The sequence below is a fragment of the Meles meles genome, chromosome 16 (genome assembly GCF_922984935.1).
Source record: "Meles meles chromosome 16, mMelMel3.1 paternal haplotype, whole genome shotgun sequence".
Taxonomy (NCBI): Eukaryota; Metazoa; Chordata; class Mammalia; order Carnivora; family Mustelidae; genus Meles; species Meles meles.
The window spans coordinates 34,717,770-34,745,732 of NC_060081.1; the positions used below are offsets into that span (position 1 = coordinate 34,717,770).

The following is a 27,963-nucleotide window of genomic DNA, read 5'->3' on the forward strand; positions in this document are numbered from 1 at the left end:
CTAGAAGAGAGAGGGTGGAATGAGGGAGAAGCAGACACAGAGAAAAGCCAGTCAGCTCCCTGGGATGGCTGAGCTGTGACCATTGGGTGAGCATCAGTGAGTGCCCTCTCATAGTGAAGGTCCTCAAGGCTCAGTGGACAAAATTTCCCATGTGCACAGTCTGGGTTCTAGAGAGAGACCCTTACAGCATCCATCTGGAGCAGCAGATGGAGCTCTGGAAGGACTAAGGAACACACTTTCCAAATAAGTCTTCAGCTCTGTGCCTGTGAAATGCTTCAGTACTTTTTTTAAAGATTTTATTTACTTATTTGACAGACAGAGATCACAAGTAGGCAGAGAGGCAGGCAGAGAGAGAGGAAGGGAAGCAGGCTCCCTGCTGAGCAGAGAGCCCGATGTGGTGCTTGTTCCCAGGCCCCTGAGTTCATGACCTGAGCCGAAGACAGAGGATTTAACCCACTGAGCCACCCAAGTGCCCCAAGGCTTCAGTATTTGTATGCCGCTGCTTATGAACTCAGAGGGACCGGAATGCCCTGAAAGGCCTGTGGACACCCAGAGCCCTGGACCTTTCCCTCAGCCAGGACTCTGACCCAGTCAGTCTGGCAGGCCTGGCAAGTTTGCCTCTTCACCTGTTCCCAGGTGCTTCACCTCGTCCCAGGGGATGCTGATAGTTCTGGTCTCTGGATCACATGTTGGGAAGCACACTTCAGAGTGAATCACTGGGTGTGAGGGGTTGAATCACCAGGAGAAGTCACTCAAATGGAAGGGTGCAAGCTTGTCTGAGGATGGTTTGTGGGGCCACACTGGATCAGGGAAGAGGTTGGAAATCCATGCCTGGTGCAGGGTTTGCAGACCCCTGGGCACCAGTGACCAGATGGCCCTATAGGCAGAGAGAAGGCTGCTTTGAAGCTGACAGGCTGTCCTCACTGCACAGAGGCCCTCAGAGCTGGCATCCTCCCAGGAATAGGGCCACTCAAAACTCATTCTCACATTTAATGAACGTCCAAAAATTGATTGATTTTATTCACTTTTTTTCAATTTTTAGCTAATATGAGAAGTGTGTGGAGTATTTCTTTTCCATGTATTTATTTTTATACCTGATTATTCCTTCTTTTTTTATTCAACAATTGCATTAATTTATTCATTTAAGAGGCAGAGAGAAAGCATGGGCAGAAGCAGAGCGAGAGGAAGAGAGAGAATCTTAAGTGAATGCTCCACTGATCCTGGAACCTGATACGACACAGGGCTCAGTCTCAGGACCCATGAGATTATGACCCGAGCCAAAATCAAGAATCAGATACACAATCATGTGAAACACCCAAGTGCCCCTGATTATTCCTTCCTTGTGAGCAAAGTTCCCAGATAGTAAATTGTTCCTTCTATATTGTTTCACTTAAGAATTTTGAATACACATTGTGTAAATGTCCAATGTGATTGTTTTTGAAAATTATTGTTTTCCATTCTTGTATTTACAATGATTCTATCTACATTGGGTTCTCTAGACCTTAAGAGATCTTCTGTTAAGTCCCAATCTCAATCCTTCCCTTTTCCAGAAATTCTCTGTACCTGTTCACCCATCCTGGAAGCCCCTCTAGCATTGATATGGGTCACTTGGTGCTATTTTTCCCCCTTTGAAGTAATCCTACACCTTTGTGCTGCCGTATGTGTTTCTGTGTCATGGAGGTATTCTTATTTTCTTCAGGAATGTGGGGAAATTGTGCTGAAGCTCCCACACAGGGCAGAGACTGTAGGCAGCTGTGGTAGGTCCCTGTGTACATCACAAGACAATCCCCTTCCCAACCTTGGGCTCCTGCTGCTAAACTCCCCTAACATGATATCATCCCAGAAGTCAGTGAACCTTGTCTGGTCCACTACTCAAGAGGGCTAGGAGCCAAGAGGGACAGGTCACCTGGTCTTGGACCTGTCTTTGAGACCTCTGGTCCTTTTGATGAGTATGCATTTTCTCTGTGGAAGTTGCTTTTCATCTCCCACAAGGCTGGCTCTTGGCAACTCATCCTTTTTGGCTCTGTCCTTATCTCAGTGGCCTTCACCCTACTGTTGTGTCCTGGAGTCACTTTCTACTTCTACCTTTTAGTCTTGTGTCCTTGTTTTAGGTCCTGATACTGGGGCCTCCAAATGATATCGCTCCACAGTGAGGTGGTGAGGGAGAGGTTGTGGATGAGACTCAGCTACAGGTGACCCCTCCCTCCTATCACTGGTTTTTACCAAACCCACCCTGTCTCTGGTCCTCTCCCTTGGACAGAAGGCACATTTTACAGATTTGGGTGGAGGAGACAGATTAACAGATGGAAGGAACAGAGTGTAATAACAGAGAGGAGGCCTGGAAACAAGAGTTATTTTGGATCCAGTGAATGGGAACAATGCCCAAGGAACACTTAGGTGGGAGTCTGAACTGGGAAGATCAAAGGCCATGAATGCCCAGACCCCCTGCAACCATGAAACACTGGCAGTGCAGGTGGGCTCTGCCCTGGGCCATGTGCCTGCTTCTCCTAGGTTCCCAGCTCCTGGGTACTCACAGCTGGAGTTCCCAAGAGGAGAAAGACAGTGACATGGAAATTCATTTCCCTGCTGCTGTGGAGTATGTCTTACACATATTCCACCTCCAGAGCAAGGACTTGAAGGCCTACACACTGGCGCACATCCTGAATTTCTGGAAGAAGCAGGTAGGTGGCCACATTTTTTGAACTAATGACCCACACTTGTTATAGTCAAGGCCAAAGGAGGAGGACAACTTATTAAGGGATCTTGTTCACCATCTGAAATCCATAAAATACAGTGGAAATACAACTGTCCAGTTAGTTTTAGTTTTTATAGAAGAAGTAATTTGGAAATTAAACACCCTACTCAGGATCTATTCACAAATAAGACATACTTTCAATCTTCATCATTTCGTGACATTATTTAATGACTAATTCGACTTTAATGACTTTAATTCGACTATCTTGAAATCTGGACTATGAGGTGATAAAGATCCTGAGTAAGAGAAGACCCAAAGATGAGATCAGTTGGGGGAATATTCTAAGAAAGCAAATGCAAAAAGATTATTAGCAAACAGAGGAACAGACAGAAAGAGAGGGGGCTTGAGGATCGGGGAGTGAAGATTCTTCCTCATCCTGAGCAGGCTTTGTCATCTCAGAGCTTCTTCTCTGGTCTCCTCCTTATGGTCTCCACCTAAGGGAATGGACGCTACTCTACACTCTTCCCAGAGCGTTGTCCTTGTAATAGGAATGTCACAAAGTGCATCCAGGAATGCTGTTTTCACATGGGCTGCATCAAGAGCAGGTCTAGTCATGTGTGTATAGTTGTGCGTGAGTGTGTGTGTATATGTAGAGGTGTGTGTAAGGTGAGTATGAGTAGTTATGAGTGGGTATATGTCCATAAGCGTGTGTGTGTTTGTGTTTGAGAGTATGAGTGTGAGAGTGTGTATATGTGTAAGTATGAGGTTTTGAGTGAGTGTGTGCCTATGAGTGGGTGTGGGTGTGTGTCAGTGAGCAAATATTGTGAAATTGTGAACATATGTGTAAGCCTATGTGTTTTGTGTGTTAGTGTGAATGTGAGTGTGTATAGGTGTGGGTTGAGTGTGAAGGTGTCAGTGAGCAGGTGTGTGTGAGTGTGTGAATGTGTGTATGTATGTCCTAGTGTGTATGTGTGAGTGTGCTTGCGTTAGGGGCCCCAGGCCATTCCTCTCTCCCTCTGGACCTTTGCTCTGAGAGCCAAGGGAAGTGCAGTGGGAACTCCACCTTCCAAGGAGCTCCAGCCTCTGTGAACACTGCTGGGCGAGGTCCAGTGCCTGAGCTCTCTCAGGCTGGACATCTGCTCTGGGCTTCCTAGATCTGTGTTCACACTGAGTTTGGAATGGGGGGGAGTAGTGGAGGGTGGAGTTTGGGTATGGAATGAAGTGAAGTAGAATGGAGAGGAGAAGAGTACACAAAATTTCAGAAGACACTTTGTGTTAGGATAAGAGGTATCAGTGTGTGTGTGTGCGCACGCGCACACATGTGTGCTCATGTGAGTGTTCCAGCAGCACTTCAGGGCATTTTCATGTTCTCAGGCAGGTGAAAGGTGTCACAAGGGGCTGTAGAAGAGTCTCCCACTCTGGGACTGACATTACTCAGCAAAATCTTGCGGAGGAAACACCTTCCCAGGCACTCAGCACCTAACCCCGGGAGTGCTCCTGTAGCTTCATAAGCATGCTGGAAGTCAGGCTGGGTCTCCCTGGAAGCATTTGGGGACATGGGGCTTTACGGTGTGATGTCTAAATGGTGTGTGACCCAGCCTGCATCTACCCCGGGTGTCACAGCAAACACAGGCCTCTTTGCTTGAATTCCCCGAGCTTGGCTTTATCCCCAACAAGTTGACCCAGGTCCAGAGACAGCTAGTTCCCTAGGTGGAGAGGAGTTTTGGACTCTCCCTACACTGCATGGATCTACACTCGCAGCTCTTAATGAAAGCAAGACAGGTGTTCCCACTGTAATGTGTCCATGTACCACAGGTAGAGGACAACCTGGCATTCTCCATGGTGCTGGCGCTTCTCAGAACTGAATGTGGGAAATTTGACGAAGACACTGACAACTGTCCCTTTCAAGAAAGCCCAGAGCTGAACAATGTAAGACACACAGCAGATCCCTCAGACACACAACTGAGGATGCGGCTTAGGGGTAGATGACAGTGCCATTCCTGGGGAGCTGCAGGCCCTACCTTGCTCACTACTACTGCTACAGTAAAAGCCCAGTCAGACAGGACAGGCCATCTTCAGGGTACACTCATAGGCCCTGGCCAATCTGGGAACCAATTCTGCTCACTCAGCTCATTCTAGCTGCCCGACCTCCAGGACACACCAGTGTTAGATTGCTGCTGTCCCTGAGGGTCCAGGTCTCCAGGGGCTGAGAGAGGGTGACCCTTCTCTGAGCTTTATCCACCTCCCTCCCTGCCTTCAGGAGAAGGGCCATGTCAGGGTGGACATCACCTTTGTTCTGTGGCTCTTTTTGAGGTTTTACTTTACTGGCTCTGTTGAGAGCCTTAAGTTGTGAGGGTTGAGGAGCAGGCCACTGCCCTCCCTTTCATGTCCTGATCTGGGTCCCACTGATGTATAAGCTGTTGCTCCAGGGAAAAGGTCAAGGTGAGCCCCAACTCTGGGCCACCCCACCTAGGTGGAGGGGTTCCTCTGAGAAAGCATCCCCTGGGAGAGAGTACCCCAGTGTTGTACTAGAGTGTGGGTCACGTTGGGTCAGTCAGAATGCTGCCCTGGAAATCACAGGGCTAAGGATGGGGAATTGGCACAGGATCCTCCGAGGTTAGGACAAGGTCCCAGGTCCAGAACAAGCAGGACCACAGCCCGTACCCCCAGGTGCTTACCCCAGGATGGGTGGTTGGGATGTGTGCTATGTTTGAAACTGGATTGTTTCTCATGGCTCTCCACCCACCCTCCATCCTTACGCTTGTTCCCTCAGACTTTCACCTACCTGCTTCTTCACCATTGGTACTGTGCTCTAGAGAACAGTTTTCTATTTCCTGTGCAAGACCTGCTTGGAAGGCTTCCACTGAGTGACACCATACCCAGCCTAGCTCTGACTGTTTTCCTCCTGGATCCAATGGTTCTCTGTATGTGTTCCTTCAGGGATTGTGCAACACCCTTCTCTGTTTGTTCTCCTGCATGTGTCTGGGTATCCCTCCTGAGCATTATGGAAATTCTTCATTTCCATTTTCATCCTGTAGAACAGAACAATTAAAATCAGCATTTCAATATTGCCTTCTTAGCGCGGTGGGCAGCACATCGGTCACATAAAATCAACATTTCAAGAAGCTTTATGTGGTGTTGGTTCCAGACAGAGGGATGGGTAAAGGAAGGACTTATCCTAGTACGGAAGTCAGATGGGCCCGGGATGGATTCTCTTCCCTCTCAGACCTCCAGAGCCATTTCCCAGTGGCACAACCTGGAGGCACAGGTGCTGCTGTTTCTGGGCTCAGAGGTACAATGACCATGACCCAGGAGGGTACTCAAAATGCAAAGTATACCCAGACAGGCCATCACGGACACATGTGGCCCTGATCTTGGGAATCTTCTAAAAGACAACGTGGCAAACTTTTTCTGAAAGTAAGTGTAACTATTTTGGCCTTTTTGGGCACTATGGCCTGTTCTCAACTCCCTGATGTTGCCTTGAAAGTACCAATACAAGTAAGAATGTTGTGTTCCTATCAGACTATATTTATACATACAGGCAGGGGCAGAGCTTGGTCCTGGGGCTGTGGTTCCCTCTTCCAATCAACCATCTCCCCAGTGCCCATGAAGTTGGACCACCCAGTACCTGACACTTCCAGTTCTACCGAAGATGTGCATCTTCCCCAAGTTCTGCTCAGGGCTTCCTCTGTGCAAGTGGCCCTCCATCTGCAGAGCCAGCACACCTCAGTGGAGAGAGGTAGGGCCCAAGGACAGCACTCCAACCCCAGGTAGGATGGCTGTAGGTTCCCAGCTCCACAGAGGCTCTCAGAGGGACGATCCACAAGGTTCTCGCACATTCCAGCAGGACAACACCCATGGCGGCTCAGTGACCCATAACGACAGCCACACTGAGCCTTTTTCTTCTGTCTCCCTTCCCCTCTGTGCTTCTGTGACAACCTCCCAAATGAACCACCCACATCACCCAATTTGCATCTAAGAGTCTCCTTGGGGACTGCATCTCAGGGTCTCTCTGGGGACTCACATCAGACATGTGGTGTTAGATATCTTCAGAGCTCATCATCCGTAGAGACCTCGCTGGGCTTCCCAGGATTCCAGGCAGAGCCGTGGGAAGATGCTGGCAGTGGGCATCCTCCCTGCCAGCCGAGCATCACTAAGCATGGACATAGCTGTGCTCTTGTCGCACAGCCATCCTGCCTGGTCCCAGACTTCAGTAGATTTCTAAAGACCCTCCAACCAACCACTCTCCTGTCTACTCCCATGCTTGTCTGTCCTGAGTTGTACCTCAATCTGCAGAAGGAAGCATAAAGAGGGCTCCTTATCTACTGTGATCCTGGCATGTTTTCCATAGTCAACCCCACTAATTTTACTGAAGTCCCATCAGGTAACTCCAGGAGTGGGTCTCCTGTGTGTTCAGTCCAATGGTGGGGGGACCTGTCCAGGTCCTTTTTGGGCTCACCTTACAAAAAGGCTCACCTTATCTCCTGGGGCTGGAGAAGCAGGGTCCACAAGGCAGGTATCAAATCATGGCTCCTGGTAAGGACTCACTAAACCCTGCCTCAGATCACACTTGTGGGGCTTTGTTAATGTTTCTCCCTTCCCCCCTCCTGTGGGAATCTATAGAAAGTTGGGGTTTTGGCAGTGCCTGGGTGGCTTAGTCAGTTGAGTGTTTGCCTTCAGCTCAGGTCATGATCTCGGGGTCCTGGGATCAAGCCCCGTGTCGTGTTCCCTGCTCAGTGGGAAGCCTGCTTCTCCCTCTGCCTGCAGCTCCCCCTGCTTGTGATATTTCTCTCCCTCCCCCCGCCACAAATAATAAATAAAATCTCTAAAAATAAAAAAAAAGAAGAAAAAGAAAGTGGGAGTTTTGTCCTAGTCCCCACTGTGTCTCCAGGGTCCTGAAGGTGAGTACAAGTTTCAGGGGCTCCAGCTTTGTAACAGGTGTAGGATTCAGGGACCTTGCCCCGTCTATCCTTGTTGGCTTGGGGTGGTCCTGCCTGCTTCTTTTCTGGAGTCCATATGTTGAAGGAGCAGGGAAGCAGGTTTCTGAATCCTCAGTGCCACCCTGAGGTAGGACCCTGGGTAAAGCCCTGACAGAGCCAGAGGTAAAAGCAGGAGGTTACTAGAGACAAGGCTATCTGTGTGGTCAGGCCCAAGTTCCCAGAGAGAAAAAGAGGCCCAGCCAGTGGCTCAGTTTCAGGAGAGCTCCCTCTTCCCCCAACATGTGAGTCTAGTGTTGCCACCGCTGCCCTCAGTCTCCCGGTCAAGGCCTGCAACTGGGGAAATAGCTATGCTGGTTATCAATGCTCGGTGGCCACTTCTTCATCTATCAGGAGACAATGGACACTTCCCTAAACTCTCCCCAAGGTGTCAGAGTCCTGGTATAGCCTGGGCTCAGGACTGAACACAGAGTAACAATGAAATGGAAAATTTGGGAAAGCCTTGGTGGATGCCCAGACCTCTCCTATGGAGGCAGAGGAAGGAGAAAGGGATCTGGGACCTGGGGGAGTGGGAGATGGAAAATGACATATGCAGAGAGCTATCTCAGCAGCCTGCAGTCCTTGCCCTGTGTGTGAGCCTCAGCATGACCCCATTCCAGATAACCACTCTGGTCCGTGATGCTCCAACTCCCCTCAGATCCTAATACCTGACATGGGGTGCAGACCTGGATTTCTCCCTGGCCCTGGTATAGCCCAGGAAGGGAGCAAGTCTTGCTTAGAGGCTACACTTTTGAGTCTCTTTTTCCAAATTTCCCATGGCCAAAGGGAAAATGAGGACGTAGTGACAAAGCCAATGCCTCTGTCATCTGTGTATCTTCTAAAGAGCACAATTTCTGCAGAAGAGGGAAGGGGGCAGGATAACTTCTTTTTATTTAAAGATTTTATTTATTTATTTGACAGAGAGAGATCACAAGTAGATAGAGAGGCAGGCAGAGAGAGAGAGAGAGGGAAGCAGGCTCCCCGCCGAGCAGAGCCCGATGCGGGACTCGATCCCAGATCCCTGAGATCATGACCCGAGCCGAAGGCAGCGGCCCAACCCACTGAGCCACCCAGGCACCCAGGATAACTTCTTATAGGTAGCTGATCCCCCCTCTGAGCCCAAGGCTACAGGCTTGGGCTCAATGAGACTTTGAAGTTTGGAAGGAAATGGGCCGATACTGAAGATACCTCAGAGGCTATATACATCCACACATTCCAGTCCTCTCCCGGCTCACATAGGACACTGCCAACCGTGGGCAAATAAAAACTCGGAAATCTGGGGCACCTGGGTGGCTCAGTCGTTTAAGCATCTGCAGTTAATACATCTGTCTTTGGCTCAGGTCATGGTCTCAGGGTCCTGGGATTGAGCCCCATGTCGGGCTCCCTCTCCTTCTACTCCCTGCTTCTTCCTCTTCTTCTACTCCCTGCTCATGCTCTCCCTCTCTCTCCTAATAAATAAATAAAACCTTAAAAAACTCATTAGTCTGTATAACTGTTTTGATACTGATTCTTCATTCTGACTAACTCAGTGCCTCAGAAGGGCCCAGACAGCTTTGGAGAATTAAACACTAAGCAGTATCCCACTAGTACTAGACGGCTGACTTTGGGTGTGGTCAGTAAAGTCTAGTTTGCCCCAGATGCTTGTAGCTATTAATGGATAAGATGGAAACAACTAGCCTATGGTGTCTGAATGTGTTTGATCCCTCCAGGTGTGGAACCACATTGTCAGTGTTCAGAGGAGAAAGCCCTGCTCTAGAGGCTGTTCATGGGACCAGATGGGGCTGGCCAACTCCAGCTACAGAACAAGAGATCAAATGCTTTGGCAGTGTTTGGGACCTGAAAGGCAGAGGTGGGCAGAGAAGTGAAAGCTACAGGTGCTGCAGGCATAAGGATCCCCATCCCAAGGTGGGAGGAGCAATGTGACAAGAACTACTCTGCCTGTGTCCCTAGAACTCCATGACCACATGGAAGAGGGAGGACTGGACGTGCCTTCCCCAGAACATTCTTGCTGGCTGAAGTGACAAAATGTAATTGTGTCCTATTGTCTGACCCCCCGCCCAGGGATGCCCCCACATGGTCCCAGGGTGCCCTTCATAGTAGACCTGGGTTCCACTATGAGGTTGCTTCCTCCAGAAACTCACCTTGAGACAATAATTCAAGTGCAAGTGGTTTAGGCGGAGGTGATTGTAGAAAATACCAGAAGGACAATGAGGAAGTAGGAATGGGAAGCAGCCTATGAGAGTAAGCAGACTAAAAATATGGGAGATTAGGGCTTCTTCTTGCTGGACACATTTCAGAAACTAAATAGAACATGTCCCAAGGGTCAAGAGACTGGGGCATTCCCTCCCAGCACTCCAGTCCCAGGCAGGGAGATTTTGGTGGAAATCCAGGGAAGGAACACTCTCAAGGGAGCTAGACCCTCAGAATCTTGCCAAAACAACCCAACAGCTCAAAACAGTCGAGGACTGGGTCCTCCAGTTAGTTCTCCAGAACAGCTGCCAGTGAAAAGTAATTTGTGCTCAGAGTCCAAAGAGATATGGAAACAGGTTTACACTCTCTTCTATCTACTGGTAGCAGATTGTCCTGCTAGTAAATGAATGGGTCAACTAGAAGAGGCTGACCAACACAGTAAAAAGGCATCATGTTCTCAGTATCAGCCCCTGAAGTGCATACAAAAAAGCACAAAGGCCACAAAAGTGAAGTCAGTGGGTCAGCTTATTTAAATGTTTTGCAAGTGTATTTGCTTCTTTAAAATGGAAGTGAAAGCAGTCGAATATGCTAGAAGGTAATTAGACCTCTTCACATTGTTTCTTCAGCGTAGTGAATTCAAATTTCCATGGTTTTGTTGCAACAATAAAAGTGCAAAGAAAGATCTAAAAGAAACAAAAAAGAATAACCAGTTTGTAAGAGAGTAAAATGAAAAACAAACAGAAGTTTCTATTTCCAGGTGCCAGGATTTGGCTTCAGGATGGCTAAAGGCAGCCTGAGCCAGCCATGCCCCTGCAGTTCCTGGAGCCATTAGACCTGAGACCGGATGGCAGAGAAGCCAGTCTCACTCAACAGGATGGAGCCCTGCCAATTCACCTCTCTGGATCTGAAGTCATTGTGGATAGTAGGAGCCCAGAAACTGGTTATTCTCAGAAATGCTCATCTCCATCTCTGGCCCTCATCCAGCCACTGACTCCCCTGCAGCCTACTGAGACTACATTCTGCCTGGAGGGCCCAGGGAGTCCTTCCCAGAAGAGGCAAGAATAGTAGAGATTCCTGAATGTCTTGGTGGGGCAGGGCAAGGTCTGGCTAGAGACTAGAAGCAAAACTTGCAGCCAGGGAACTGAGGGAACATCTAGAGCTCTTTCCTAGGGCCTGCAGATGAGCACAGTTTCAGGTTCCTGGTGTGGGATGAGTTCACTTATATCCCTATTCTCACTCCTAAAGATTTTATTCAGTTAGAATAAAAATGTAAATGAGGAATACCTCCACTACATCAATGGAAGCATGAATGGCAACATCAAACAGAATTGAAGTTGTGTAAGATACAAATACTGAGGGACGCCTGGGTGGCTCAGTGGGTTAGGCCGCTGCCTTCAGCTCGGGTCATGATCCCAGGGTCCTGGGATCGAGTCCCACATGGCCTCCTTGCTCGGTGGGGAGCCTGCTTCTCTCTCCACCTCTGCCTGCCTGTGTGCTCTCCTTCTCTCTGACAAATAAATAAAATTTAAAAAAAAAAGATTCAAATACTGAGGGATCAGCTTGAGAAAGAAAATAAGACCAAACTACCAGCAATCCAGACAGGCCATTGGAGAACTAAGGTCAGTCCAGAGATTCATTCTGGCTAAAGGGGTGTCTGGGATGGGTTCAGGTGTTTCTTGGCAGTAGTAGGAAGGGGAAGGAGTGGGCTTATCAGAAGGCAGACTAATTGCTTAACTTCTGGATCAGCCAAAGTAGACAGGAAACAATCAGGAAACAGAGGAATTGAAAACCCAATTATCAGGATCAATCCTAGAGGACATGTGAACAATGTATATTAAAAATATTTAAGAAGTGAAAAAATGGGGGGAGGAGTCAAGATGGCGGAGAAGTAGCAGGCTGAGACTACATCAGGTAGCAGGAGATCAGCTCAATAGCTTATCTAAACATTGCAAACACCTACAAATCCAACGGGAGATCGAAGAGAAGAAGAACAGCAACTCTAGAAACAGAAAATCAACCACTTTCTGAAAGGTAGGACTGGCGGAGAAGTGAATCTAAAACGACGGGAAGATAGACCGCGGGGGGAGGGGCCGGCTCCCGGCAAGCGGCGGAGCAACGGAGCACAAAATCAGGACTTTTAAAAGTCTGTTCCACTGAGGGATATTGCTCCAGAGGCTAACCCACGGTGAAGCCCACGCGGGGTCAGCGTGGCTGCTGGTCCCGCAGGGTCACAGAAGGATCGGGGGTGTTGGAGTGTCGCAGAGCTCGCAGGTATTAGAATGGAGAAGCCGGCTGCAGAAACAGAGCCGAGGACTGAACTCTCAGCTCGGGGTTACCTTGAACTGGTCGCGGGCTGGGTGAGCTCGGAGCGCGGCTAGAGGCTGGGGATACGGGAGTGATTGGGTGCTGTCCTCTGGGGGCGCACTGAGGAGTGGGGACCCAGGCTCTCGGCTCCTCCAGGCCGGAGACTGGGAGGCCGCCATTTTCATTCCCGTCCTCCGGAACTCTACGGAAAGCGTTCAGGGAACAGAAGCTCCCAAAAGCGAACCCGAGCCGATTACTTAGTCCGGCCGCCGGTAAGGGCGGTGCAATCCCGCCTTGGGCAAAGACATTTGAGAGTCACTACAACAGGCCCCTCCCCCAGAAGATCAACAAAATATCCAGCCAGGATGAAGTTCATCTATCAAGGAAAGTAGGTTCAATTCCTAAGAAAGCAGCGCAATTCCAGAGGAGGAGAAAGCAAAGCACGGAACTCATGGCTTTCTCCCCATGATTCTTTAGTCTTGCGGCTACTTCAATTTTTTTTTTCTTTTTTCAATTTTTTATTTTTTTTTTCTTTTTTCAATTTTTTTTCTTTTTTCTTTTTTCTTCTTCTGCTAAATTTTTTTAAAAACTTTTACCCTTTTCTTTTTTAACGTTATTTGACTAGTTCATCTAAATATATATATTTTTTCTTTCTTTTTTATATTTTTTTATTTGTTTTATTTTTTAAATTTTTTTCTTTTTTTTTTTTTCTTTTTTTTTCAGAACCTGTTTTTTATCCCCTTCCCCCCCCCACGATTTGGGGTCTCTTCTGATTTGGTTACAGCGCATTTTTCCGGGGTCTTTGCCACCCTATTAGTAGTTTATTTGCTCCTTCATATCCTCTTATCTGGACAAAATGACAAGGCGGAAAAAATCACCACAAACAAAAGAACAAGAGACAGTACCGAAGGCTAGGGACCTAATCAACACAGACATTGGTACTATGTCAGATCAAGAGTTCAGAATGACGATTCTGAACATTCTAGCCGGGCTCGAAAAAGGCATGGAAGATATTAGAGAAACCCTCTCTGGAGATATTAAAGCCCTTTCTGGAGAAATTAAAGAACTAAAGTCTAACCAAGTTGAAATCAAAAAAGCTATTAATGAGGTGCAATCAAAAATGGAGGCTCTCACTGCTAGGATCAATGAGGCAGAAGAAAGAATTAGTGATATAGAAGACCAAATGACAGAGAATAAGGAAGCTGAGCAAAAGAGGGACAAACAGCTACTGGACCATGAAGGGAGAATTCGAGAGATAAGTGACACCATAAGACGAAACAACATTAGAATAATTGGGATTCCAGAAGAAGAAGAAACAGAGAGGGGAGCAGAAGGTCTATTGGAGAGAATCATTGGAGAGAATTTTCCTAATATGGCAAAGGGAACAAGCATTAAAATCCAGGAGATGCAGAGAACCCCTCTCAAAGTCAACAAGAATAGGTCCACACCCCATCACCTAATAGTAAAATTTACAAGTCTTAGTGACAAAGAGAAAATCCTGAAAGCAGCCCAAGAAAAGAAATCAGTAACATACAATGGTAAAAATATTAGATTGGCGGCAGACTTATCCACAGAGACCTGGCAGGCCAGAAAGAGCTGGCATGATATATTCAGAGCACTCAACGAGAAAAACATGCAGCCAAGAATACTCTATCCAGCTAGGCTATCATTGAAAATAGAAGGAGAGATCAAAAGCTTCCAGGACAAACAAAAACTGAAAGAATTTGCAAACACCAAACCAGCTCTCCAGGAAATATTGAAAGGGGTCCTCTAAGCAAAGAGAGAGCCTAAAAGTAGTAGATCAGAAAGGTACAGAGACAATATACAGTAACAGTCACCTTACAGGCTAATAATGGCACTAAATTCATATCTCTCAAGAGTTACCCTGAATGTTAATGGGCTAAATGCCCCAATCAAAAGACACAGGGTATCAGAATGGATAAAAAAACAAAACCCATCAGTATGTTGCCTACAAGAAACTCATTTTAGACGCGAAGACACCTCCAGATTTAAAGTGAGGAGGTGGAAAACAATTTACCATGCTAATGGGCATCAGAAGAAAGCTGGGGTGGCAATCCTTATATCAGATCAATTAGATTTTAAGCCAAAGACTATAATAAGAGATGAGGAAGGACACTATATCCTACTCAAAGGGTCTGTCCAACAAGAAGATCTAACAATTTTAAATATCTATGCCCCTAACGTGGGAGCAGCCAACTATATCAACCAATTAATAACAAAATCAAAGAAACACATCAATAATAATACAATAATAGTAGGGGACTTGAACACTCCCCTCACTGAAATGGACAGATCATCCAAGCAAAAGATCAACAAGGAAATAAAGGCCTTAAATGACACACTGGACCAGATGGACATCACAGATATATTCAGAACATTTCATCCCAAAGCAACAGAATACACATTCTTCTCTAGTGCACATGGAACCTTCTCCAGAATAGATCACATCCTGGGTCACAAATCAGGTCTCAACCGGTATCAAAAGATTAGGATTATTCCCTGCATATTTTCAGACCACAATGCTCTGAAGCTAGAACTCAATCACAAGACGAAAGCTGGAAAGAACCCAAATACATGGAGACTAAACAGCATCCTTCTAAAGAATGAATGGGTCAACCAGGAAATTAAAGAAGAATTGAAAAAATTCATGGAAACAAATGATAATGAAAACACAACAGTTCAAAATCTGTGGGACACAGCAAAGGCAGTCCTGAGAGGAAAATATATAGCGGTACAAGGCTTTCTCAAGAAACAAGAAAGGTCTCAAGTACACAACCTAACCCTACGCATAAAGGAGCTGGAGAAAGAACAAGAAAGAAACCCTAAACCCAGCAGGAGAAGAGAAATCATAAAGATCAGAGCAGAAATCAATGAAATAGAAACCAAAAAAACAATAGAAAAAATCAATGAAACTAGGAGCTGGTTCTTTGAAAGAATCAATAGGATTGATAAACCCCTGGCCAGACTCATCAAAAAGAAAAAAGAAAGGACCCAAATCAATAAAATCATGAATGAAAGAGGAGAGATCACAACTAACACCAAAGAAATACAGACAATTATAAGAACATACTATGAGCAACTCTACGCCAACAAATTGGCCAACCTGGAAGAAATGGATGCATTCCTAGAGACATATAAACTACCACAACTGAACCAGGAAGAAATAGAAAACCTGAACAGGCCCATAACCAGTAAGGAGATTGAAACAGTCATCAAAAATCTTCAAACAAACAAAAGCCCAGGGCCAGGCGGCTTCCCAGGGGAATTCTACCAAACATTTAAAGAAGAACTCATTCCTATTCTCCTGAAACTGTTCCAAAAAATAGAAATGGAAGGAAAACTTCCAAACTCATTCTATGAGGCCAGCATCACCTTGATCCCAAAACCAGACAAGGATCCCACCAAAAAAGAGAACTACAGACCAATATCCTTGATGAACACAGATGCAAAAATTCTCGCCAAAATACTAGCCAATAGGATTCAACAGTACATTAAAAGGATTATTCACCACGATCAAGTGGGATCTATTCCAGGGCTGCAGGGTTGGTTCAACATCCGCAAATCAATCAATGTGATAGAACACATTAATAAAAGAAAGAACAAGAACCATATGATACTCTCAATAGATGCTGAAAAAGCATTTGACAAAGTACAGCATCCCTTCCTGATCAAAACTCTTCAAAGTGTAGGGATAGAGGGCACATACCTCAATATTATCAAAGCCATCTATGAAAAACCCACCGCAAATATCATTCTCAATGGAGAAAAACTGAAAGCTTTTCCGTTAAGGTCAGGAACACGGCAGGGATGTCCATTATCACCACTGCTATTCAACATAGTATTAGAAGTCCTAGCCTCAGCAATCAGACAACAAAAAGAAATTAAAGGCATCCAAATTGGTAAAGAAGAAGTCAAACTATCACTCTTCGCAGATGATATGATACTATATGTGGAAAACCCAAAAGAATCCACTCCAAAACTGCTAGAACTTGTACAGGAATTCAGTAAAGTGTCAGGATATAAAATCAATGCACAGAAATCAGTTGCATTTCTGTACACCAACAACAAGACTGAAGAAAGAGAAATTAAGGAGTCCATCCCATTTACAATTGCACCCAAAACTATAAGATACCTAGGAATAAACCTAACCAAAGAGGCTAAGAATCTATATGCAGAAAACTATAAAGTACTCATGAAAGAAATTGAGGAAGACACAAAAAAATGGAAAAATGTTCCATGCTCCTGGATTGGAAGAATAAATATTGTGAAAATGTCTATGCTACCTAAAGCAATCTACACATTTAATGCAATCCCTATCAAAATACCATCCATTTTTTTCAAAGAAATGGAACAAATAATCCTAAAATTTATATGGAACCAGAAAAGACCTCGAATAGCCAAAGGAATATTGAAGAACAAATCCAAAGTTGGTGGCATCACAATTCCGGACTTCAAGCTCTATTACAAAGCTGTCATCATCAAGACAGCATGGTACTGGCACAAAAACAGACACATAGACCAGTGGAACAGAATAGAGAGCCCAGAAATCGACCCTCAACTCTATGGTCAACTAATCTTCGACAAAGCAGGAAAGAATGTCCAATGGAAAAAAGACAGCCTCTTCAATAAATGGTGCTGGGAAAATTGGACAGCCACATGCAGAAAAATGAAATTGGACCACTTCCTTACACCACACACGAAAATAGACTCCAAATGGATGAAGGACCTCAATGTGAGAAAGGAATCCATCAAAATCCTTGAGGAGAACGCAGGCAGCAACCTCTTCGACCTCAGCCGCAGCAACATCTTCCTAGGAACAACGGCAAAGGCAAGGGAAGCAAGGGCGAAAATGAACTATTGGGATTTCATCAAGATCAAAAGCTTTTGCACAGCAAAGGAAACAGTTAACAAAACCAAAAGACAGCTGACAGAATGGGAGAAGATATTTGCAAACGACATATCAGATAAAGGGCTAGTATCCAAAATCTATAAGGAACTTAGCAAACTCAACACCCAAAGAACAAACAATCCAATCAAGAAATGGGCAGAGGACATGAACAGACATTTCTGCAAAGAAGACATCCAGATGGCCAACAGACACATGAAAAAGTGCTCCACGTCACTCGGCATCAGGGAAATACAAATCAAAACCACAATGAGATATCACCTCACACCAGTCAGAATGGCTAAAATTAACAAGTCAGGAAATGACAGATGCTGGAGAGGATGTGGAGAAAGGGGAACCCTCCTCCACTGTTGGTGGGAATGCAAGCTGGTCCAACCACTCTGGAAAACAACATGGAGGTTCCTCAAAATGTTGAAAATAGAACTACCCTATGACCCAGCAATTGCACTACTGGGTATTTACCCTAAAGATACAAACATAGTGATCCGAAGGGGCACGTGTACCCGAATGTTTATAGCAGCAATGTCTACAATAGCCAGACTATGGAAAGAACCTAGATGTCCATCAACAGATGAATGGATCAAGAAGAAGTGGTATATATACACAATGGAATACTATGCAGCCATCAAAAGAAATGAAATCTTGCCATTTGCGACGACCTGGATGGAACTAGAGCGTATCATGCTTAGTGAAATAAGTCAATCGGAGAAAGACAACTATCATATGATCTCCCTGATATGAGGACATGGAGAAGCAACATGGGGGGGTAGGGGGATAGGAGAAGAATAAATGAAACAAGATGGGATTGGGAGGGAGACAAACCATAAATGACTCTTAATCTCACAAAACAAACTGGGGGTTGCTGGGGGGAGGTGGGATTGGGAGAGGGGGAGCGGGCTATGGACATTGGGGAGGGGAGGTGAACCATAAGAGACTATGGACTCTGAAAAACAACCTGAGGGTTTTGAAGGGTCAGGGGTGGGAGGTTGGGGGAACAGGTGGTGGGTGATGGGGAGGGCACGTTTTGCATGGAGCACTGGGTGTTGTGCAAAAAGAATGAATACTGTTACGCTGAAAAAATTAATAAAAAGGGAAAAAAAAATATCATCTCTCATTTGTGGGATTCCATTTGACTCATGATAGCCTCCTATCGATCTTGTTGTCTCCACCCCTGCCCCCATGCTGGCTTTTTTCCATGTGTCTCTCCATGTCAGCATTCCTTCTATTTCTACCTGGTGTGTCTTGAAAGACCAATGACTTCAATGGGCTGGACCAATGGGCACCATTACCCTATCGCCTCTACAGTCTGTGTCAATGGCCTTTCTGCCCTCTTACTTCTATAAATCACATCCATAGGCACCCTCTGGCTTCCAGTTGAGTTTGGCCAAGGGGAGATAGAGGCAGGAAGTAGGAAGCATGAGATGTTGAAGTCAGGGGGTTTCAGTGGCTTGGCTGTGGCTCCTCACAGGAGCCCTCTGGTTGCTCCAGGAAAAAAAAAAAAGCAAGGCATAGAGATGAAAACCTGGATGATACTAGGGATATTAAAATATTTCAACCTGATTAGAAGTCAGAGATCAACCAAGTGAAATGGTGGGGAGATCACCTTTCACATACAACAGAATGAAAACATTTAAGATTTAAGCCCAAGTGCTGAGGGAAAATGAACAACCATATACACCACTGAAGGAAGTTGTGCTGGTTCAACCACTTCGGAGAGTAAAACTAAAGTTACAAGTCACGTGTGGTGACCCCACCAGCGCTGAAGCTGCACGAGTGACTGAATGGTGGTCCCACTCCCTAGGGTGCCCCAGAGGAGAGCCCCAAACCTGCTCAGTCAGCATGCATCCTGTCACTGCTGCATTATGGTTAAAGTGAAATTTTAAGATGACCACAAGTAGATAAATGGTCAAAAACGATGCAATACAGTCATATAAGAGGTTAATACGCAGTAACAAAAACAATTTAGCTGATATATATACACATTAAGTGACCCCAGAAACCATTTGGCATAAATAAACAATAACAGATTGTACCAACGTAATAAATCTCAAAACATACTGTTGAGTGGAAAAGAAAATAAGAGAAAGTTCCAAAATTTCTATACATTTTTAAAAACACACAAAACTCTACATACATGGATTAATTTTTTTAATGGGTAGGAACACTTCTCAACAACTTGAGTGTTTATCTTAGGAAGGAGGGGGTGGAATGCATATTTAATATTTTACTGGTTGAAATAAACATTTTAAATTAATGTAATAAAAATGACAATAGTTATAAAATCAAGCCCATGGGTATTTGATATATCATTCTTAGTATCTACCAGAATTTTTTAAATGTTACTTAATTGAAAACTAGTTCTAGTAACTTAAAATAGCTTACTCTCTAGATGTAGCCATCCTCTTGCTCTTGGTGCTCTGCTGTGGAGCCTACTATCCATTAGAATATAAAGATGCATTTTATTTGCACATGTCCGGGCAATTTTAAGGAATCATTAATTTGCCATTATTTCTGCTTAGCCATGTGTCATGCCAGCTTTAGGCATATACCAAACAGGTGAAGAAAATATAAAAGACAGAGACACTTGTGTATGTACCTTCAACCATGAAAAAGAAAAAACTGGAAGTAACTTCTGTGTAAAGATCACCCAGGCAAATCTGTCCAGCCAAACCCAGCTCAGCTTGCATATCAGTGAGAAATAATGAACAGGTGTTGCTTTAAGCCACCAAATATCTATGTGTGTGTGTGTGTGTGTGTGTGTGTGTGTGTGTGTGTGTGTTGGCAGGGGAGAGAGGTATTAGCAAAAACTTATAGAAACAGTACTCTACGTCTGGAACTTGGCTGTCCCACGTCCTGAATATGATCAGAATATGGCTTAAGATGGACCCTCAACTCTATGGTCAACTAATCTTTGACAAATCAGTAAAAAATATCCAATGGAAAAGAGACAGTCCCTTCAATAAGTGGTGCTGAGGAAATTGGGCAGCTGTATAGAGAAAAATTAAACTGGACCAGTTTACACCATACACAAAGATAAACTCAAAATGGATGAAAGGCTTCAGTGTGAGGCAGGAATCCATCAAAATCCTAGAGGAGAACATGGGCAATTACCTCTTCGACATCGGCCACAGTAACTTCTTTCAAGACACATCTCCAAAGGCAAGGGAAACAAAAGCAAAAATGAGCTTTTGGGACTTTATCAAGATAAAAAGCTTCTGCACAGCGGAGGAAACAGTCAACAAAACTAAGAGGCAGCCCGTGAAATGGGAGAAGAGATTTGCAAATGACATTACAAGTAAAGGGTTGATATTCAAGATCTATAAAGAACCCCTCAAACTCAATACTCAAAAAACTAATAACCCAGTCAAGAAGTGGGCAGAGGACATGAACAGACACTTCTCCAAAGAAGACATACAAATGGCTAACAGACACATGAAAAATGTTCATCCTCACTAGCCATCAGGGAGATTCAAATCAAAACCACATTGAGATACCACCTTACACCAGTTAGAATGGCAAAAATTAACAAGACAGGAAACAACAAATGTTGAAAAGAATGTGGAGAAAAGGAACCCTGTTGCACTGTTGGTGGAAATGCAAGCTGGTACAGCCACCCTGGAAAACAGTATGGAGGTTCCTCAAGATGTTAAGAATAGAGCTACCCTATGACCCTGCAATTGCACTACTGGGTATTTACCCCAAAGATACAGATGTAGTGAAAATAAGGGACACATGCACCCCAATGTTCATAGCAGCAATGTCCAAAATAGCCAAACTGTGGAAGGAGCCAAGATGCCCTTCAACAGATGAATGGATAAAGAATATGTGGTCCATATACACAATGGAATATTATTCAGCCATCAGAAAAGATGAATACCCACCATTTGCATCGACATGGGTGGAACTGGTGGGGATTATGTTAAGTGAAGTATGTCAACCGTACACAAAGATAAACTCGAAATGGATAAAAGACCTCAACGTGAGACAGGAATCTATCAGAATCCTAGAGGAGAACATAGGCAGTAACCTCTTCGATATCAGCCACAGCAACTTCTTTCAAGATATGTCTCCAAAGGCCAAGGAAACAAAAGCAAAAATGAACTTTTGGGACTTCATCAAGATCAAAAGCTTCTGCACAGCAAAGGAAACAGTCAACAAAACAAAGAGGCAACCCACGGAATGGGAGAAGATATTCGCAAATGACAGTACAGACAAAAGGTTGATATCCAGGATCTATAAAGAACTTCTCAAACTCAACACACACAAAACAGATAATCATATCAAAAAATGGGCAGAAGATATGAACAGACACTTCTCCAACGAAGACATACAAATGGCTATCAGACACATGAAAAAATGTTCATCATCACTAGCCATCAGGGAGATTCAAATTAAAACCACATTGAGATACCACCTGACACCAGTTAGAATGGCCAAAATTAGCAAGACAGGAAACAACGTGTGTTGGAGAGGATGTGGAGAAAGGGGAACCCTCTTCCACTGTTGGTGGGAATGCAAGTTAGTGCAGCCACTTTGGAGAACAGTGTGGAGATTCCTCAAGAAATTAAAAATAGAGCTTCCCTATGACCCTGCAATTGCACTGCTGGGTATTTACCCCAAAGATACAGATGTAGTGAAAAGAAGGGCCATTTGTACCCCAATGTTTATTGCAGCAATGGCCATGGTCGCCAAACTGTGGAAAGAACCAAGATGCCCTTCAACGGATGAATGGATAAGGAAGATGTGGTCCATATACACAATGGAGTATTATGCCTCCATCAGAAAGGACGAATACCCAACTTTTGTAGCAACATGGACGGGACTGGAAGAAATTATGCTGAGCGAAATAAGTCAAGCAGAGAGAGTCCAGTATCATATGGTCTCACTTATTTGTGGAGCATAACAAAGAACACGGAAGACATGGGGAGATGGAGAGGAGAGGGAGTTGAGGGAAACTGGAAGGGGAGATGAACCATGAGAGACTATGGACTCTGAAAAACAACCAGAGGGTTATGAAGGGGCGGCGGGGGTGGGGGGGGTGGGGTGGGAGGTTGAGGAACCAGGTGGTGGGTAATAGGGAGGGCACGTACTGCATGGAGCACTGGGTGTGATGCCAAAACAATGAACACTGTAATGCTGTAAATAAAAAAATAAAAATAAATAAATAAATAAATAAAAACAGAGAAGGAAAATTATCATATGGTTTCACTCCTATGTGAAATGTAAGCAATAGCACAGGGGATCATAAGGGAAGGGATGGAAATCCAACGGGGGAAAAATCAGAGAGGGAGATGAACCATGAGAAACTATGGACCCTGAGAAACAATCTGGGGGTTTCAAAGGGGAGAAGGGTGGGGGAGGGGGGAATAGGGTGATGGTATTGAGGACCTGCTTTGATTAGCACTGGGTGTTACACTTAACTAATGAATCACTGAACACTGCATCAAGGACTAATTATGTACTATACAGTGGCTAACTGAACATAATAATAATTTTTAAAAAGCTAAGTTTTCTTTACAATGCATCAGTGCTATGGAATTTACAATAATAAAATTGTCTTTCCACAAAGAAGGAGGAGGAGGAAGAGGAGGGAGGAGGAGGAGAAGGAGAAGGAGAGGAAGATGAATACTAGAAAATCAAAGCAGAATTGGCCCTATCGGTTTTCTCTGTCTGGTACACAGACCTGACCAAGGCCATACCTTTTTCATTTGGGGATCCTGTTGTAACAAGCAGTTTTCATTTTCTCCTGAAATTTTCTTGCACATTGTTCGGGCAATTTTGACTTCAAGAAAGTAGTCCAAACTGTCTGTTACCTGTCAAAGAGTAATTTAAAAATTACATATCATAGGGGCACCTGGGTAGCTCAGTCGGTGAAGTATCTCCCTTTGTCTCAGGTCATGATCCTTGGGTCCCAGGATCAAGCCCCATGTTGGGCTTCCTGCTCAGCTGGGAGTCTGCTTTTCCATCTCCCTTTGCCCCTCTCACTCTCTTGTGTTCTCTCTCCCCCTCTCTCAAAATAAATGAATAAAATCTTCTAAAAAATAAAAAAAAATTAGATATCATAAGTGAATACATGATATCAACTGTCATTTCTGATAAAAAAAAACAACAAGTCATTGACTGCTTAGAATGTCCACCTCCTTCTCTCCTCTTACATTTTCCTTGTCAGAAATTTGGAGGTAACTGGAGGGGGAAGGGTCCTTACCATGATCTTGCTCCCTCTGTTTCTCTCATCATGGTATTGAATGTTAAATAATGACAACTACCCCAAGATAAAGCAAGAAAACTATTCCCCAAAGAATGTTTTCCTGGAAAAGATAATGGTTTGCTTATTGGAGCTTGGAAAATAAACAGCAGAGTCTATAACATCTTCATACATCTTCAATAGATATTGGGAGAAGAAGACATCCCAGAACTGAAATTTGCTTGGAGGATACTGCTTCTCTAGTCTCCTTGGCAATTTTAGCAATCAAACCCTATTGCACATGATACACCCTGCCAAGTCCCTGATTTCAGGGCCTCTTCCTTTCCCATGCAGAGCCCCCACCAGCCCTGGTGTTCCAGAGAGCCCTATGGGGAAATGAAGATGCCACAAGGGCAAATGGAGACTCTTATTATTTAAAAATGAGAACAAGGTAAGATTTTACAAAACTTAAGGGAGAGAATGTATTAAAGAAAATGACCAAGTTAAACACAATAACTGACCCTAGACGAGTAAGAGATCATTTTGAAAATATAGTAAACTTTTTGGACATTCTAGAGAAGTTGCCTGGGCATTGAACAGAATGGTAGTGGTTGGCAGAATTGTAAGTATGATTTATTGAATATCATATATACTTAAAAATTTTTCAGTTATATGTGTAAGTGTAAGGACAGCCAGCTGCTTCTGGGGGTGCTTCAGGAAATAACAAGTCAGATTGGAAATGCAAGAAATTGAGTCTTCGCTTCCATCTTTCAACTCAGTGACCTTCAGACGTACTCCTAGAACATATTTAATGACTGGCTAACAGGTTTCTCAACCTCAGCACTTTCGATATGTCAGTCTTTGTGGTAGGGGCTTCCCTGAGCACTGCAGGGTGCTTAGCAGCGTCCCTGGTCTCTGCACACTGTCAGCAGTGACATGCTCTGGTTGTGATAACCAAAAAGCCCTCTAGGTATTGCCCCAAATCCCCTGCCTAGCAAAATCTATGCCCACTTGAGAGCCACTGCTTTATATTTGACTAATATTTCCAAGTTAAAATTACCATAAAACCAAATTGCTCTGAATCATCCTCAACAACCCACCAACTGACAACCAACCCTAGGTTGACCCTTGATTGCCCAGAAAAGGGAAGAGGATAGGGGTCCTGGCTCCTGAGGCAGCCCTTCTCTACCTTCACAGACAGGCCGCTGACTCTCCTGACCTTCCATGACCTCTTTCATCTGGCTGCAATAGCCTACCACTTGCACTCCATCCATATCACTCAGGCAGTAACATGTGCTCATTCACAACAGGCAGCCTGGGTTTAAATCTTGGCTCTTCTACATACTAGCTGTGTGTCCCTGGACAAAATACTAAACCTATCTGTGCCTATTTCCTCTTTAAAGTGGAAGAAAGTGGTTCCTGTGTAATGAGTTGCAAGATCTGAATGAGCGTATGAAAAGCAACCAGGTCTGGCACAAAGTACACTGTGTATACAGTTGACCCTTGAACAATGTGGGACTTACAGGCACAATCAGAAATCCAAGTGGAACTTTGGACTACTCAAAACCTAACTACTAATAGCCTACCGTTGACCAGAAGGCTTACCAATAACATAAACAGTCAACTAACACATATTTTGTGTATATGTATTATATACTGTATTCTTGAACTAAACTAAGCTATAGAAAAGAAAAAATTATTAAGAAAATTATAAGGAAGAGAAAATACATTTATAGCACTGCATTGTATTTCTTGAAAGAAATTAGCATATAATCATTTTACCATCATTCCCCTCGCACAGAATCTGCAACAGAGCCTCAGTCAACTACAAAAAAGAACAGGTAGCTGCAAACTTTTTCTTTAAGGACTGGAGAGTAAATATTTTAGGCTCAGAACACACAATAATGTCAGTACTGCCGAAAAGTAGTCCTAGACTGCACTCAATGCAGGTGGCAATGTTCTAATAAAACTTTATTTATAGACATGGAAATTTAAATTTTATGTAATTTTCATGTCACGAAATATTCCTTTTTCGTTTCTTATAACTATTCTTATAACTAGTTCATGGGGCATATGAAATAAGCAACAAGCCAGACTTGGCTACAGGCTATAATTGTCCAACTCCTGATATAGATCTTTGTACTTTAAAGTTAAATCAACCAATAAGATATAGCTGTTCTGTTTATATAGAGGCTGTGTGTGTTACTAAGTTTAATCTGAATTATCACCAAGAATTTTTCTTTTTGCTTTTGTTTTGTTTTGAGTTAATTTTGTTTGGGGGTGATGTTTCATTCTTCCTTACCTTTTTCTTCAGTGTGTTTTCCACTGGTATGTAGATGGAAGGTCAAGGAATTTTAAATACCTCTGTTCTAGACTCTTTTTGAACCTGTTTCTACCTGATTCTTTTGAATTCTTACCTGCATTCAAGTGTTTACAGTGAGTTGAGACATAAAATGTACATTCATGGAAAAACTAGCACACAGTACAAAATGATGTATAATTTTTGAGACATGAGAATTCAGTGTACTTTTGATTAAGTAAAGCAGAACCATCTATTTGTGGAACTGAAAAACCATAAAGAGAAGTCCATGAAAGTAGAATAGTTCACTATCCATTAGTTCACTACATATAAACGAGCTCCCAAGGCAGTTGATATTTCTTTATTTTAAATTTAACTACTTTTTAGTTTAAACTAATTTATCTAATATTTAACTTTAACTCGGCCACCCATTGGTGACACACATCCTCGCCCCAGGTGTCCACTACCCAAAAAACACAAACAACATAGCCGGGACCACGCACACAAAAAGGAGGGAGTCAAGGCCCATTGAGTGTGGAGGATGATCAAGGGGCCAAATGTCCCAGCCTCACAGGGACATGAAGCTGCCAAATGAGCCTTCTCTCCTGACCCCATTAAGAAAACAGGAACCTGGGGCACCTGGGTGGCTCAGTGGGTTAAAGCTTCTCCCTTCAGCTCAGGTCATGATCCCAGGTTCCTGGGATCGAGCCCCACATCGGGATCTCTGCTCCATGGGGAGCCTGCTTCCTCCTCTCGCTCTGCCTGCCTCTCTGCCTAGTTGTGATCTCTCTCTGTCAAATAAATAAAATATTTAAAAAAAAAAAGAAAACAGGAACCTGAGCAGGTTCCTGATGACCTGCAGGGATGGACAGCAAAGGTTAGAGGGCAGAGGGTGGAGAGGAGACAGGGCTGGTGAAGGAGGAAGAGGAGCACAAAGACTGTCCGTCCCTGTACTGCATGTCACTCCAACATTACAGGGTAACCCCCATTCTCCATTAGCTCCTCCCTTTTCCCCTTCTTAAACTCCATCCAGACAGATTGGTTGAACCCCCATTCCTTTTGTGCACCTACTGATTTCTCTCTGGGTTCCCCCCAAATCACATCTTTCTTGGGATACAACATTGGTACAATGCTCTCTTCTATGATACAGACCATATTCCAGTTCCCCCAACCACATCTTTTATTGGTTTTTTATTTTTTTAATCCCAGAGATAATACAAGACCACATGTTGCATTTAGTTGTCATGTTTCTTACACCTCCTTTAATCTAGAAGTTTCCCTGTTTTTTTTTCCTGGTCTTTCATGACACTGATATTTATAAGAGGTGTTACAGAATGCCCCATAATATGGATTTGTCTCATTGTTTCTCATGATAACCTATGGAGGGTGGATTTTAGACAAGGGATACCATGCACAGATGATGCTCTGTCCTTTCTATGACTTCACATCAGGGGCACAAGATGTCAGTTTGTCCCAGTGGCGGTGACAAGCATTTTGGTAAACAAGGCACTTGCCAAATTTCCTGATTGTTTTTACAATCTTTTCCCTGTTGTGATTAATTAATGAAAGAATCCCTGCACCAATTTGTCCCCCACCACTCTCCCACCCAGTGGTGGTAGGACTCATTGATGACGTTTGCCTGAAGTAGTTATGATGATTTCCTACTTACACAGTCTTTTACATATACAGGTAGGTGTTTTTCTATAAACAAGAGACTTCCCTTCCTTTTTTTTTTTTTTTAATAAAAGCTGGATTTGCACTTCCTTTGCTTTTTCACTGTGTTATAATCCATAACTATAAAGACTCATTTTGATAATAACAGCCCAATTGTCCCAGACTTGGCCCTTTCAACAGCCCTTCTTGGACTCTTATCTATGCTTTCCTATATGATTGTAATAAATTTTAAGTTATTTTAATGGCTACTTTATGTTTTGTCCCAGAATGATAAAGGATAAAGTGTAACTAACTTTCCTCCCAAAACCCCTAAAATAAAATTAATATATATTTGACTAAAGGTGTCTCTCAGCTGTTTTCCCCTCCCTGGGGTATGTGCCCTCCGCAGATAACGGGCCCCTCCATGACTGCATCTTGGAGAGAAAAAGCAAAGAGAATATGCTCACCAACCTGCTCCTGGGATTTCAGGACCTTCACCACCTTGAAGGTGTACTTGTCTTTGCTGACCTTGTTATACTCTTTCATGGCATGCCACAGTGCCTGTCGCACATAGACGTAAGTTTCTGGGATGTCTTGGAAATTCCTCACCACCTTCGATCTGCCCCAGGTGTGGACACCTCTGGACACAAAGGTCACAGTGGCCACCAGGAGCAGCAGGCTCAGGCAGAGTCTGGCCATGGCGCCTCAGCCAAGTGGGTAGAGACTTTGTTCCTT

General features: G+C 44.2%; 2 protein-coding genes across 2 annotated transcripts; one reads left to right on the plus strand and one right to left on the minus strand.

Annotated features, from left to right (window-relative positions):
• Window positions 1-2,453: 2,453 nt before the first annotated feature.
• On the plus strand, window positions 2,454-5,996 carry LOC123926599 (cystatin-9-like). The gene is made up of 3 exons (XM_045980549.1): window positions 2,454-2,681; window positions 4,511-4,624; window positions 5,844-5,996. Exons 1-3 carry the CDS (start codon window positions 2,454-2,456, stop codon window positions 5,994-5,996), a joined length of 495 nt encoding a protein of 164 aa, XP_045836505.1.
• Window positions 5,997-10,460: 4,464 nt separating this feature from the next.
• On the minus strand, window positions 10,461-27,927 carry LOC123926513 (cystatin-13-like). Its single transcript, XM_045980416.1, has 3 exons — window positions 27,700-27,927; window positions 22,792-22,905; window positions 10,461-10,544 (listed from the first exon to the last, which is right to left on the minus strand). Exons 1-3 carry the CDS (start codon window positions 27,925-27,927, stop codon window positions 10,461-10,463), a joined length of 426 nt encoding a protein of 141 aa, XP_045836372.1.
• Window positions 27,928-27,963: the final 36 nt, after the last annotated feature.

Excerpts from the sequence above, each read along its gene's own strand:
- LOC123926599 (XM_045980549.1), top strand. The coding sequence starts at position 2,454 with ATGAAACACTGGCAGTGCAGGTGGGCTCTGCCCTGGGCCATGTGCCTG. Across the intron at positions 2,682-4,510 it reads TGAATTTCTGGAAGAAGCAG|GTAGAGGACAACCTGGCATT; the intron begins GTAGGTGGCCAC and ends CATGTACCACAG. Across the intron at positions 4,625-5,843 it reads AAAGCCCAGAGCTGAACAAT|ACAGAGGGATGGGTAAAGGA; the intron begins GTAAGACACACA and ends TGTTGGTTCCAG.
- LOC123926513 (XM_045980416.1), bottom strand. The coding sequence starts at position 27,927 with ATGGCCAGACTCTGCCTGAGCCTGCTGCTCCTGGTGGCCACTGTGACC. Across the intron at positions 22,906-27,699 it reads TCCTGAAATCCCAGGAGCAG|GTAACAGACAGTTTGGACTA; the intron begins GTTGGTGAGCAT and ends ACTCTTTGACAG. Across the intron at positions 10,545-22,791 it reads AGGATCCCCAAATGAAAAAG|ATCTTTCTTTGCACTTTTAT; the intron begins GTATGGCCTTGG and ends TGTTTCTTTTAG.